This window comes from Oryzias melastigma, linkage group LG20 (genome assembly GCF_002922805.2).
Source record: "Oryzias melastigma strain HK-1 linkage group LG20, ASM292280v2, whole genome shotgun sequence".
Classification (NCBI taxonomy): domain Eukaryota; kingdom Metazoa; phylum Chordata; class Actinopteri; order Beloniformes; family Adrianichthyidae; genus Oryzias; species Oryzias melastigma.
The window spans coordinates 15997324-16012754 of NC_050531.1; the positions used below are offsets into that span (position 1 = coordinate 15997324).

The 15431-nt window shown below is 38.2% G+C and overlaps 1 protein-coding gene across 1 annotated transcript in view; it reads left to right on the forward strand.

Annotated features, from left to right (window-relative positions):
• Positions 1-2649: 2649 nt before the first annotated feature.
• olfm3a (olfactomedin 3a) overlaps positions 2650-15431 on the forward strand; it is a 35682-nt gene continuing 22900 nt past the window's right edge. Inside the window, exon 1 of the mRNA XM_024279646.2 lies at positions 2650-3126. Coding sequence (XP_024135414.1) covers positions 3058-3126 — 69 coding nt within the window. The 5' untranslated portion in view covers positions 2650-3057. The remainder of the gene's footprint in view (positions 3127-15431) is intronic.

Genomic DNA, 15431 nt, shown 5'->3' on the forward strand with positions numbered 1-15431 from the left:
CATTTTTCACACACAAGTTAGCACGTTGTGCTCAAAAGTTAGAATTTTGTGCTAACAATTTGCATTTTGTACACAGAAAATAAAAATGTTGGTACGAGTTAGCATTTTGTGCACAAAAGGAAATATTTTTACGGTCCCAATTTGCATTTTGTTCACAGAAAATAGCACGTTGTGTAAAAAAGTTTACATTTTGTGGGCACAAATTTGCAATTTTTTTACACACATCAAGCATTTCATGCTAACCAATTAGCATTTTTTGGATAAAAGTTAACATTTTGTGGGCAAAAATGTACAATTTTACACACAATTAGCATTTTGTGCTCACAAGTTAGCACATTGCGCACAAAAGCTAACATTTTGTGGGCACAAATTTGCATTTTTTTTTACACACATTTAGCATTCTTGCTAATGAGTTAGCATTGCACGGACAAATGTTAACATTATGTGGGCACAAATTTAAATTTTTTTCACGTAATTAGCATTTCGTGCTCACAAATTAGCATTTTGTGAATGAAATTTTACATTTTGTGGGCACAAATTTACATTTTTTAATACGCAATTAGCAGTTAGTTCTAACAAATTAGCATTATGTGCATAAACGTTATTTTGGGGGCACAAATTTGTATTTTGTGCTCACAAAATAGCACTTTTTTGTACAAAAGTTAAAACTGTTCAATTGTTTCAGCTTGAATAATTTGTATTTCCATTAACCTGTCAGGCAAAATGTTCTTTACATTCATGCATGTGACTCAGAGGTAGTTTGAACTAAATGCCCTCCATGTCTGTAACAGATGTGTGTCTCTGGAACCTTTATCTGCACCGGCTTTGAGCAAATCTTCATTATAAACTTGCAGATTGGAAATCGTTCGCACAGATCTTTTTTATTTGTTCACAAATGCCATGGAGACGCCCGCTTCTTTCTGTTAGAAACCTGTTTTTATTCTCTCATGTAGTTCTTGTTTAACAGAATTCATTTAATCAAAGGTTTGCAAACATGATAAATTCAGTTATGGAGTACCGATCTGGTCTTTAATAGCCTTACTCCCTCTGTAATTACAACACCAGTGAATAAAGAACACGGTGATGACAGGAAAACCCAAAGATGGCAGGATAATGGATGGAAGCTGGTGACAGACGCTGCACACTGAAATCAACGGGACCAAAGCAAACCCAAAGGTTTTAATCACCTGTCATGATTGATCGACTGATTGGCTGATTTCATTCACACTTTCTGACTGTCTTGAATCAGGCTGTCCAGTCGAATTACACAGATTTTCCTGATCAATATGCCAAAACAATGCAATCATTTTATAGAAATGAAGGGAATCATTTAGCAGATAAACCGGGCACTTTGTCTAGAATAAGTCTCCTGCCTCTCATGCATGTTGTGCATTTTTGCAGATTTTTCTGTTTTGTCAAAAATGAAAGAAAATATCTGTCTTGTTTTTGGAACCAGAATAAAATGTAATTTTTTTCATGTACTGAGGTTTCAACATCACTTTAGTATGGAGCCCTGGACAAAAAGAAAAAAAAAAAGTCCCCTTCAATAAATATTTGGGGCCACAGTTTTTAACAGTTTGTGGGCAAAAGTTAGTATTTTTGAGGTATAAATTAGCATGTTGTGCACACAACTCTTTGGATTTTGTGGACACATTAGTATTTTTGTTGGCACAAATTCAGAATTTTTCGGCCAAAATGAGTGATTTTTGCACACATATTAGTATTTGGGGGGAAAATGTAACAGTTTGAGTACATACATTTGTTTTCTGTGCAATGTTTTTTTTTATTTTTGGCACAAATTAGGAATTTTTAGGCTCAAATTAGTTATTTTTTCACACAAATTTGTAAATTTGTGTGAAAATTATGACTGAAACTTAGTGATTTGTGCTCACAAGTTAGTATTTTTTACACAGAAATTTTTATTTTGTACTCACAAATTAGCATTTTTTGCAAGAAACTTAACATTTTGTGGGCACAAATTTGCATGTTTCTGTTTTGTCAAAATTAGCATTTCATGCTAACAAATAAGCATTTTGTAAATGAAAATAAAAAATGCTGTTGGCACAAGTTAGTATTTTGTGCCTAAAGGTTATAATTTTTTGGGCACCAATTTGCATTTTGTACTTACAAATTAGCACTTTGTGCACAAATGTTAACATTTTGAGGGCACAAATTAGGATTTTGTGCACACAAATTTGCATATTGTATATGAAAATAAAAATGTTGGCACAAGTTAGCATTTTGTGCTTAAAAGTTAGCATTTCGGGCTAACAAATTAGCATATTGTATATGAAAATAAAAATGTTGGCACAAGTTAGCATTTTGTGCTCAAAAGTTAGCATTTGGGGCTAACAAATTAGCATTTTGTAAATGAAAATATAAATGATCTTGGTGCGAGTTAGTTTTTCATAAAGGTTAACATTTGTTGGGCACCAATTTGCAATTTGTACACACATTTTAGCACTTAAGTTAACATTGTGCGAGCACACATTTCCTTTTTTTAAAATACATAACTTAGCATTTCCTGCTAACAAATTTGCATTTTGCGCACAAATGTTAACATTTTGTTGTCATGAAAAATTAGCATTTTGTGCAACCAAGTGGTCACAAAATATACATTTTTTTTTTTTTTTTGCCAACAAATCATTATTTTGAGGTAACAATTATTTTTTTTATTTTATTGTTATGTCCTGTCATGTCCGTTTTTTCTTTCATTTTTCAAAATAAAAGCGCATCAGACTGCTGGATGGAGATAACCATCGCATGATGTCACAGCCTCGGTTCCGCCTCCCCCTGCAGTCTCACTGAAGTGCAAACCTTTGAATATTCCTCCCCCCGTCAGAACTTTCCTGTTTTTTGGAGCGCCCCCCCTCTCTCCTCCGCACTGCCCTCACTCCCAGCCGGTGCGCCGTGGAGCGGTGATGCCGCCGTCAGAGCGCTCTCTCTGCGGATCCACGCGAGGAGGCGTCACGCCGTGAGCGCGGACATCCGCCGATCCCCGCACACACGAACCCCGCACTTTTAGGAGGAGAAGTGACCGCCCCGGAGCCCGGCAGCATGCGGGTCCCTTCCAGCGTGCTGTACCCGCTCCTGTCCCTCACCATCTTCGGATTATGTCCGTCTATGGTGAGTTTTTTTTCCACCTGTTTCTTTCTATGGTTTCTGACCAGCAGGTGATGGAGAATTGGGGGGTTGTTGATAATTTATGACAACTTCAATTGATGCTTAACTTCCAGTAAAAGTCGCGCAGACATTTAAATCATTCAGATGTAAAGTAGAGGGTTTTAAAGGGAAACTTTAATCATAAATAATGTGTTTAATTTACATTACAGCATAGATGCGTCGCTCCTTGGTAAAAATGGGGTGGAACCTCCACACATTTGAGAATGCTCTTTGCAGGAGGAGAGCAGGTACTGCAGGTTGTTACTGATTTGATTTTATGACAAAAAAAACTGTTTCATAAAAAAGATTAAATGAGTCTTTACTCACATTTTTATGTTGAATTTCTATGAATCATCAAACATCCACCTGTGTAGCAGCTGAAGTTCTGATGACATTTCCTGCAAAACTTCCGGATTAAATTCCATCGGATTTTTGCTCGTCCGTAACCTTGAGCAGCTCTGAGGGCAACAGTCTCACCTGACAGCCGCTCATCACCTGTGACTGATGGGGGAATCATGGAGCTCAGGGATGCTGGGGAACTGTCCACCCCCGTGGTGCTGAAACGTTTAGCAGCAGCAGTAGCAGGGCAACTATTCATTTTAGAGATTCGATTCATATCGTAATGATATTTGTTCATTTTGAATAAATCGACCTGATTTTTAGCCAAAAAATTCAACTACTGTGACTCATATAAATACCTGAAGTGCAGGTGAAGTTCTCCAGATTTCTTGCAATATAATAAATTCAATATGTGCACAAACAAGCAAATAAACAAGAATGTTCATATTTTACCTTCATATAGTTCAGTCCAGTGTTGTTTTTCCACAAAAAAAAAAATGTTTATAGTAAAATAAATCAACTGTAAATCGATACAAACGGTAAGTTCCAATGTCGATACAATCCATTAATTTAATTTTGAAACAGTTTTATAACAGTATAGGCCGATTTGATTTGATTAATCAATCTGATTGGGTCATAGGATAAAATATAAATCGATTAATCAATTAACTTAATCATGTTATTCCTATTAGATTTAATGTTTTAGTTTTTTTGACCATTTTACATGCATGAGTTGGAGCTTAAAGAGCATTTTCCCCACATGTTATAATTTGATGACATTTTTGTTTTCAAAAATCTATCAATTTTTTTTTTTTGCATTAGAGACAGTTTTTTCCTCTCACAGGAACTAAATGTTAAATTAAAACCTGAAAAAAGCAACTCTGTGGTCAACGCTTAGACATAAAAGTGCTTCCTTTCGATCGGTTTCTTCTTCTGCAATCAAGGATGAAAGGATGTTCCTTCATCAAGGCCTGCATTCCCGTCGCTTGAAGGCGTTTTGGGGATTTATTTATGTTTTAAATGATATGGAAACCCAGAAACCTTTTATGGTATTACTCTGAGCTGGAAATGATGAAGCTGTCACTCCCGGCCTGTCAGACCTTGTTTGGGAGGCTTTGTTCAGGGTTGCAGTCATTAACCCCCCCCTGACATTTAAATTTATGTGTTTTCTGCCGGCCCCTGCGAAGCGCCCGCAATCCACCCACAGGTCCAGCATGGCAACTTCAAGATAACCTTTTAAAACCCAGATCCTGGATGAAGTAGTTAAAGCCGAGGCTAATAGCATGGATTTTTTCCTTTGCCACGCTGAGACATGATGTAGTTTGGCAGCTATTACCTCTGCGGTGTACATAACCGATCCCTGAAGAGCCTTTGTGAGAAAGTGAAATATTTACATTGTGCGGTTTTCCCTCATGGTCTGTTCCAGCCGGGTAATTACACAGCGGCTGCCAGAGGCGCCGTGTTACTCTGATCATGATTAAAATTATGACTGGAATTTGTGTTTTATTATTACACATAATATTCTGCACCTGGAAGACATATTGATTGAAGGAAAAGGACAATCTTAATAGACTTGGGGAGCCTGACGTCAGACAGGAGGCACGACTGCCTGTTTAAGATTCAGCAGCCTTTTCCTTAGCAGTCACAAGAAAAAAATGGCAGCAATTTATTCAAAAAAGGCCTTTTTTGGGGGGATTTGCTTTATTTAGGTGAATGTTGAACAGATATGTCTTTGTCAACGCTCATTCCTCAGCATCGCTTTACCATCCAATAAAGAACTGAACTGGAATCTATGTGTTGAGTTATGGTGACGACACCCAAGGCAATGTGTGTTTAAGTGGCCACTTCCCTTAAAAAATCTTTGTAAAACAGGGATGTCAAACATTCGACCCGCGGGCCGCTTCCGGCCCACAAGATGGTTTAATCCGGCCGAGTCACGACAAGAAAAAAAATATGAAAAAAAAAGTTTCAAGCCCATTTCTGTGGCGTGTTATAGTTCTTTCAAAAAATAGCTGCAATGTGCAATTTCGCCAATTAAAGGAAAAGAAATACCGACCTGCAGGCCGCTTCCAGCCCGCCAGATGGTTTAATCCGGCCCAGCCACGAAGAGTAAAAACATAAGGATGTTGGAAAAAAAAGCAAGTTTCTAGCCCATTCCTGTGGCGAGATATGGTTATTTAGATGAATGGCTGCAATGCACAGTTCCGCCACTAGAGGGAGCAAAGGAAAATAAATACCATCATAACAAGAGATCAGAAAATAAACATTTCTTTGATCCCTGCAAGCCTCACTGCTGTTTAGTTGCTATAAAAATGATCAAATGTGACCCCTCATTTAGCAAAAGATAATAATAACAATAACTAGATATATAGCGTGAATGCTGTAAGCTGAATGTGGCTACAGAAGATGCCAGAGCTGATAGCTTGCCAAAATATTAGCTAAATGACAAATTAGCCAAAAAAAAAAAAAAAAAAACTGGGAAAAACTCAAATTTTGACCAAACAGCTAGCATAATGCTAAAATATTAGCTAAACTCCATTGGCCTAAAAATGGTAGAATGTCTAGATTAGCCAAAAACAGCTAGGATGTTACTACATTAAAAGCTAAATTCAGAGGGCGGCGTGAACACGGTGGAGTCAATGAATAGTCTTCGTCAGTGGTCCCCGACCTTTTCAGGCCACAGACGGTTTAAATTGGAGAATATTTTCACGGACTAGTAAGAAAAGGGTCGAAGTTGGTATTTTTAAGCTTTCGATTTATAAAAGTCTATTTTCAAAATAAAATGCTACTACAAGAAATTTTGTTTTAAAAATAAGTCTAAAACTATCAGAAGATATTTTTTATGCAGATGAAGATTCAATGAAATAAAGTTGTTGATTTGAAGAAGTTGTTTCTGATTTAAAAAAAATCCATAAAAGAAACATTACATGATTTTTCCCCTATAGGATGTATTTTTAAAACTCAGTCCAGACTACAATTATCTTTCAGGGCAAAAAGATTGATCATATTTTGTCTTTGCATAAATCATCATTTAATGGATATTTTTTTCAACATTTTCTGTGCTTTAATTTATAATTTATTTAAAAGATTTCTACCTAATTCAGCCTTTCTGTAGGAAAATCCTCAAATGTCCATTTTACGAGTTACCACAAATCAGCAACTTTATTTTATTGAATCTTCATTCTCCATGAAATGTTTATAGCTGGTTTGAACTTTGTGATGAAGATTTTCCCTTTAAAGTAAAAATGGAGGCTAACAACCGGATGCTAGCTTCAGCTACATCTGACTTTTAACGTGTGATGAATAAATAAAGAAAACTAAAATGAAGCAACCGTTATAAAGCTGGTATTTTTAAAATATATTGTAAACGTGAATCCACCGTGTCAGTAACTTTATTATCTGTGTGTCGCGAGTGTGTCACCACACATTAAACAGAGCGCTTCTGCTACATGAGAACTGTCTCAATAATGTCAAAGAAAACTGGTGGTTTTCTCTGTAAACAGCAGATTTATTGTTCTTTGAAGTTGAAAGCTCTACTCAGGTTTCCTCACTGACTCTTTTCTCCCAGAGGGAACATTTCAAAAACGTTTTATTCTTTGGTTTTTGTATTTGGCATTGAGCTACTAGCTTAGCAATCTAGTTAGCCATGCAGGTAACCGCTTCAAGTCACGTGACCCAGGCGGATGTTGTGAGCAGAATCCGGAAGTCTTTCAAAATAAAACTTCCTTCAGGATCAGAACGGAAGTCAAAAATTGTAAGTTAGTGCATTTATTTATTTATTTATTTTTCTGTGTGCGGCCCGGTACCAGGTGACCCACCTATAGACTACTGGTCTATGTCACAGGGGTCAAACTCCAGGCCTCGAGGGTCAGTGTCCTACATGTTTTCCAGAAACTGTGCCTTATTTGCTGCTGATTACCTGTATCAGGTGTGTTTAGCAAATAAGGCACTTCAACAGCAGGATGGTTGAAAAACCAACACATTCTCATCCCCAAGTCGTCACATGTGGACATTTGGTTAAGGACTCCTCCACTTTTTGACGTTTAGGGTGTCCCCAACTTGTTGTTTTTTGACACGCTGGCTGTTTGTAAGATCAAGGGTCTGCAACCCTCAGGATGTGGTACGGGATACAGTATTGGACGCGGTAATGGATGTGAAATAGTCCTCGGGATGCATCCAGTATCAGTACTGTATTTTTATCACAATAGTACCAATTGTTTAAAAATTGATCATAAATTGATTTTGTGGTTTGTACCCGGTTGGAATTGTTTGACACCAAGTCTTTTGTATATCGGGATAGAGCTGTGAAAGAGAAAGTCTGGAGCAAGATTCACGAAATTTGCACCTCTTTGACATTTTGCATCAAATCTTTTCCAGTTGTCGGTACATCCACTAGTTTCGGGAAGCTACAGTCCAGCTATAGGCTGAAAGTGCGTTCAAGAACACGCGTTCGTGAATGTGCGTCACATGCCTACGTTGACGTAGTAGTGTGAAGTTACGTCCACATCGCCCTCGGCAACGACCGTTCAAGTAGCCACTCCCAATGAAAAGTCCATTAAAACCCATGAAAATTCCTGTTTCAGGATTCTGTGTTTAGAACTTTCATGTTCACACGTAACTACACAATTTTTTCAATTTTGTCAACTGCTACGTACAAAAACCGTGTTTGACTTCGACCAATCAGGGACTCTGATTTGGTAGTGACATAGATAACAAGAATTGCACCGCTCCAACATTTAGTACGAAGCCTCTTCCAACTGTAGGGACATGAGCTAGTATCAGACTGTCCGGGGTGAACACCGTGTGGTGAGCGCACAATCAAAACCGGCTTTTTAGTGCATTTTTCAAATTCCCGGCATGTGCGTAGCTTCAAATGAAATGAGCAACAAAGTGACTGAAAAAGTCATTTGCTGCTTTTGTGCTGCCTGTCATTTGGTTGCAATTGGTTTCCGTGCGGGTAGCAGACACTTGTCCTTCTCTTAAGAGTACACAAGAGACCAAAATTCCTTTTTATTTAAAGCTTTTTATGACAAAAAAAAGGAGCTGTCTGCATGCAAATTCTTAATGTTTCTTGTAGAATTTTTGACTGGCAAACATTTGTTTCTCTTCTGAAGTAGAGCCTTCTCAGAGAGCTGGCAGACAATAAGCGAGTAAAATTGCTTTTCATGTGATGCATTCACATAAAAAAATTAAATATAAAACAGCTGGAATATGTTTCTGTGGAGAGCATGGAAAGGATTCTTCTCTGGCCAACACTATCTTGCTTTGAAAGGTCCACATTCAGCAGAACTTTGACCTTTAGACGATCATGATGAACAATTAACTCTGGAAACAATGGCTGCAGGCGAACACGTCTCTAAAGCACGAGACCAACTGAACTCTAGTAGTTTGTAGTATAAAGAAGAATGCAGCGTTTCTTTGCTTCTGGAAAAAACATCCTCCTTTAGAAACCCACATGATCCTATCGCTCATAAAAACCTGCCCTGTGGTCAAAGTCTTACACTTCTTACACTATAACACCGTGTGTTTGTGTATTTATATGTATTGTGGGTGTACTATCTAACCATAGTAATGAAATTTATTCATTTATTTATTTGCCCTTTCTTCCTTAGGAGTGCCAAATCTGTCTCAAATTAGCAATTTTACTATTTATATATATATTTTTTAATACTGAATGATTTTTTTAATTTAAACTATGTGTGACTTTATGTTTTGAATATGTTTTGTCATTTTTGTGTTCATAACTTTTATTAAATTTAATCTAAACGGCCAAACCAAAGTACTTGCCATGATTGATTTAACCCTGTAGAGTCTAGTATATCAAATACTTAACTAAGACCTCATTTTAGGAATTATTATGTCTTTTAAACTCCATAATGAAATCCACAAACATTGTTTGCAGTATCATTTTTATAAGATATCGATCATATAAATTTTGATATGTTGGGTTGTAGGTTTTTGCTGAGAACAATGTCGGTTATAAATATTCAATACCGTCTCAAATTTGATCCGTATATTTTTAACACTGTTACTGTGTTAAAAATAATTAATTATCAACAAATTTTTATTTTTTTCATTTAATGCAGCAAGTAGTCATTTAAAAAAAATTAGTAACAGACACGTCATTCTCACATAAATTAGGGAAAAATCAGCTAAACTTTTTCCTGCCAAAAGTTTTTATTTAAGTTTTCCAAGAGGCAGCCATTTTTAAATGAGCAGGAAAAGAAAGTCTACTGCTCCTAGTGGAGTGATGGTGAACTACATGGCACAGAACATGAGCTGTTATAGACTATGGAATTTTAAGTAAAGTATTGATAATGCTAATGAGATATGGGTCTCAGAAATGTGAATATTAAATGTGATATGAATGTTTATATACAGTTAAAAAAGGAATCTTGAGATAGGTTTATTTAAGAGACATTGACGTGAATCTCATTTTAGAAATATTTTTGTAGTTATAAAAATCAATCTAATGAGTAAAGTCCATGAATCTTGTGATTGTTCTAAAGGTATAGAGCTGTGTAAAATCTGTGTCCTCTCTTGAGGATGCAGTTGCAGCACCTGTGGGATGGAGCTCTGTGTAGGCACTTGCCCTCTTAAAGCCAGAGTGAGTAGGTGGCAGGTATCATGTGTACCTGAACACTAGGTCCATGTGTGGAAAACCATGGACCGGTTTAACCAGAATACAAAGACAGAATGTTTGGCTTCTGCTGGAGAGAACTACAATCTGCTTGATCAGGCTTTGATCGTAAATATAAAGTAAATGATACGCAGTAAAGTATGATCAGGGCTGGTGGAAAAGGTGGAAAATGGGAAAAAGTTAGCAAGATTATGGTATTTTCTGAAAGAACATGTTTTTTTTTGGTTTTTCTTGTTATTTTTTACAAAAATATTATTAGCAATAACAAGGAAATTTGCTAAAAAAAAAGAAACTTGTCTTAAAGCACACATATATAAAAAGCAAAATCAAAAGCCTTTTTGATGCAACTTTGACTTAATCTGAGTTTTGTGATAAAACCAGTGATCCAAACCAATGACTTTATATGAGAACTGGACAGAGGGAGTGTGACGTCACACATAGAAACTTGCTTACTCACTTTCAGCTCCAATGAAACAAAGTGTATCCTTTATCCAGCTTTGTGCGATACGAACACTGACATGTTGGAGTGAGACATGGTCTGACTTCAGTAATAACAAGTGGTTCTTTGAGATAAGCTGCATTCACACACACCAGCTGTATAGTGTGTTCAAGAATGTATTATACAGGGTTTCATGAACGCGCATCTAGTCCGCGGTGTTCACACCAGACCAGCTCTGGTCAAGCAGGAAGCAACATGGAGGAGATTCTTCTTCTATTGTTTTTGTACTGTTTACTAGCGCTTGTCCACCATCTGCATGTCAGAGAGACTTGGAGAATTGCAAATTCCATAAGGCTTTTTGTTTTCACAGCTCTGTTCCCATAAATGTACGTATTGTTATCATATTAACATTATTAGTTTTGTATTCGTGAGCGATTTTCGAACGGTTGGCACCCACAAGTCACTACCAAGACCAAGTACCTGACTGGGTTGCTGCGATTAAGCGTCAAATAGTTCAACCGGTTGAACTTTCAGCTCTTGGATCAATAAACACCTGATTTGTACATATAGCCCACGACCGGACCGCATTTCAGGCCCGAAATTCTGCTCTGTGCGCCATTGCATAGACTTATAGAGATATTTTTTGTAGAGACAAAATCAAAATATCAAGGAAAAGAGTTGAACTGTCTACAGCTCTCTGTCAAAAGTAAGCCTTCAGAAAAGTCAATACTTCAAATATTTCCATTTTAAAACCTGGCATAATTTACTGCAGGAAACATGTCTACAGTTTATGTAAATACCGGTCTGCTTCCCTCAGCTTAACAGCTACGGCTCTTTGAAACAACTTCCCATCGTTTGAGCTCCATTGTTCTCCCCTGACTGTAGTCTGCTTGGTAAATAATGTCTTTGCGTAATTACGAGAAACCAGACATGATGTTGAAATTACCAGGGGCAAAGTTATGCCTCTCCTCCTCGCTCTTCCCCATTATGATTACTGTAATTACAGCACAAGTGGTTTCTATATCGGACACACATCACCTGATGAGGTGAATAGGGTGGACTGGAGATGAGCACTTTTGTGCTTTCCATCATTTTACTGCATTAACACAACTGCAAGTATTTCCATTTCTGGGTAATAATGAAATGTAATCAACTTGTCAAGGATCCTATTCTTTTCTAGTGAATACAAAAGGACTTTGTTCAGTTTTTGATATCCGGCGACCTTAACCGCGAGTTTCTCTGCGTAGAAATTGGGAAATTTGAACACCTACGGCCTGTTTTTCAGTGTAGAAAGTTGTTCATGCAAAACGTCTTCAAATCCTGTCCACTTTATAACCCTAACTACCAATTTTTGATTAACCTATTCTTATAAATAGGTTCTAACTCTTCATGATAGTGGATGAAAGAATAACAGCAGATAGAAAAGGTTTCCTTGAATTTCCTGCAGCAGGAAAGCAGTGCAGTAACAGCATCCCCAGCTCCTCCTTTTCTTTGTAAGGTTGTAAATCAGACGGTATAATGACTTGCATGTATCTGTACAAACTTTTTTATGCTTTCAAGAAATGTTTTTTGCTGTGCTGCAGATGAACTGTAGCAAAGGAAGCAAACAGATGGAACCTTACCTTAGTCGCAACTGCAGTTAAGATGCATTCACACCAAATGCAAACTGCGCAACAAATTTGCGTGCCCCGCCTCTCTTTTGTCAAATCCTGTTCCTGAGCTTGATGCCTCGGCCGCATGTGGGAGGAGCTACCAGCTAATGCATTTAGGATGATCGCTATAAGGAACGGTGTCTGTGGATATCTCACATAGAATGTATGGAAGACACAGATGGTGTTGAGAAATAAGGTTTATTTATTGTGAAGAGTTCTACAAAAACATCAGTAATCATGTCTCCATGTTTGGGTTTATATGATTATTATTTTAAGATTTTCCTGCAACAGGGAGGTGTGTCTGTATGACAGCCGCTTCCACTGTGTTTCTGTGTTTCTGTGGATGAGCTTGAAAGTTCTCAGTCTAGTATTAACCTAAGGGGAAGCAAATAAAAGTAAGATACCTTTTTCTTTAATGCCGAGTAAGGCCGGGCCAGCAGCCTCCGCACCCCGCAGTGTTTCTGCCGGCATAGCGAACGAGTGAGCTCCACCGCGGGAGTGAAAGCCGATGATCTGTCCAAAGTTTATCCCGCCTTCTCCCCAAAGTAGCCAGATGAGCTCTGTAACCCTCCGGCTCCAAGAAGTTAAGGAAAAAGATGGAAATTCTGGACAAAAACACTTGCTTTGGATTAGTATTCTACCAGCCAATCAAGTCACTGAAAATGTCACGTGCCCAAAACTGAGTTCCTGATTGGTAGATGCGACAAAGTGACCTGTCAAACTTTAGATATTAAACTTTTGCGCCTCGCCACTTAGATCAAGCTGCTGCCAGACCTTTGCGCTGTCAAATCACGTCGCCGACTTCAGAACGCCTCATGTCCCCTCTGTACCATTGACTTACCACTGAAACTGGCCGCCACTGTTGCGTGAATTGCATTGGTGTTAAGGGACCTTTAAGGGTACATTCAAAATTGGCAAAAATTGTCCAAACCCTCATGACTTGCACTAAATATCAAGATCGTAGACCTGTCGGTTAACCAGTAGGACGAAAATGTTCAAGTACATTTTTTCCTATGGGCATGCTGCTGACTACAAGTCGTAGTGAACACTTACACAACACGTAAGGATAAGTAAGAGGGATGTAGGTGAGATAAAACTTTTGCCCTGCGCAAGGAAATGATTGATGTATGCCCCGCACGTGTAGCACTGGTAAAAATGAGTAAAAGATATTAGATACGTATCAAAAAAATCAATCAGGCACAGAGAGCAACAGCAGTATCGGTTAGGGATGTAGGTTAGGGACGTCCAGATGACCCCACTCTACATTGATGTGTGATCCTTCCCATGACAAAGGTGGATATGATTTCATGTCTGCCACAGACACCAGTGAAGATAAAAAATCCTTGGGAGAAAAAGGTCACGGGTCGTCTTGTGGGGTCCAGATGACCCCACTTTTAATGTAAACATGACTAGGGTAGCACAATGTCAGTGTAAGCCTCAAGAGAACTGCAAAACACGCCTGTGTTACCCTGAAGACGTGGTCCCTCCCGTCTATGACCCTCTATGAACCTGGACAACCAAAAAACTCGTGGCACCTGTACAGGTCCACCCCAGTAGTGGTGTATGTGACTAAGTTCGCAAAGCTTGATCACCTTCTGTAAGTGATGGTTTAACAATAGGATCTCAAGCAACATTTGCCGATCTGAGTCCAGCTTCATTACTATCACCATTAAAAACACTGACTAGATATGGTGTTATTAGTAAAACTCGACGCAGAAATAAGACATCTCCACGCACGTGTCAAACATTCCTCGCAGACAATTCAGAACCCCACGAGCACTTTGTTATTCTGATGCTCATTTTAACAAAAGTCAAGATGATAGTGGAATTTTTTTTAGAAGCTACAAGATAGAAAAGTCTGAAAAATACACAATAAGGAAGCTAACCTAAATAATAATCTAATAAACAGTATTTCATAAAGTATCAAATTGTAAGAAGTTAAAGACCCACTCCAATCTATTTCCGAGGGTCTTTTAGCAAAAATAAAAAAAAACCTGCAGTGTTTTCTAGAACATAGTTTCTGCAGAGCGGCAGGAGTTGTGGGCTGTTGGTAGGGAGAAACCCCTCCCACATTCCTCTCTACATTCCCGAGAGCCCGCCCTGCTTGCTTACAGCCCCTTAACTCCTTCCTATTAACATTACTGGTATTACAAAATAGGGCAGAGCAGGAAACTTGTGGCCCCGCCCATTTGTGACATCACAAATACGATATTGTTCCAACTGAATTTTTTTTGTCTGCTCCTGATTCCCAATGATTTGAAGAAAGCAACACTCAGAAATGTATATATGTGTCCTCCATCATAATTTTTCATCAGAGTGTGTCTCTAAATATTTGAAATAACTGGTTCTTACAGAGTTGTTTACTTCAGAATCTTGCTTCCAGCAATGTAAACAGACAACAAGAAGGATAATCTCTGGAAAAAGTTAAAAAAAAATGGCTCAAAGGGAGACAGAATATGTAAGCACCAAGAGAGTTTTCTGCTAATTTCCAGGTCTTTTATTGTGAAAATAGTCCTACAGGTATAGATGCAGAAGCTCAAATATTTTCTCGTGAGTGGTGGTAGGACGTGACCTCTGCCCTGGCTGTTGACACAGTGCTGTAGAGCTGGAGTGGACATGAGCGTGACTACATGCTAACACAGGATGTGTGGTACTGTTATAAAAAAGGGCTGTTATAAGAAAATCAATTGTCTCAAATGACCTTAATGAACACGATTCAAAGCAGCGTTCTGAATGCTGAGATCCCCACAGGAATCATTTTACTGGAGACCAAAAAGAATATTTTTACCAAGCATACATTTCTTTTGCAACTTCAAAGAATTCCCCCCAAATGTCCTGATTATTAAAATTGATCAGTTTTTAAGAGTGATGTTTTTATGCTTTAACAGGAGTGTGGAATCGTAGATTTGACTTTGCTGCTGTCACATCTCACTGAATCCCGCCGCAGAGCATAATTAGAAGCAGACATTTCAAAGAACATGAAAGAGCATGAAGTACTCAGGTGAATGACCTTTTCTTCAACACGCTGTGAAGTGTGATCGGGTCTGCGTTTTTGCAGATTCCGTACGGCAGCCATGTTCTTTTTCTCTATCCTTCCTTTTGCAGCTTTAATGAGCACGCTCTCACTTTTCAAAATGTTGGGCCGAACATCTGCATGCAGATGAGACACGTTTGATGTGATCAAATTCCACAACAGCTC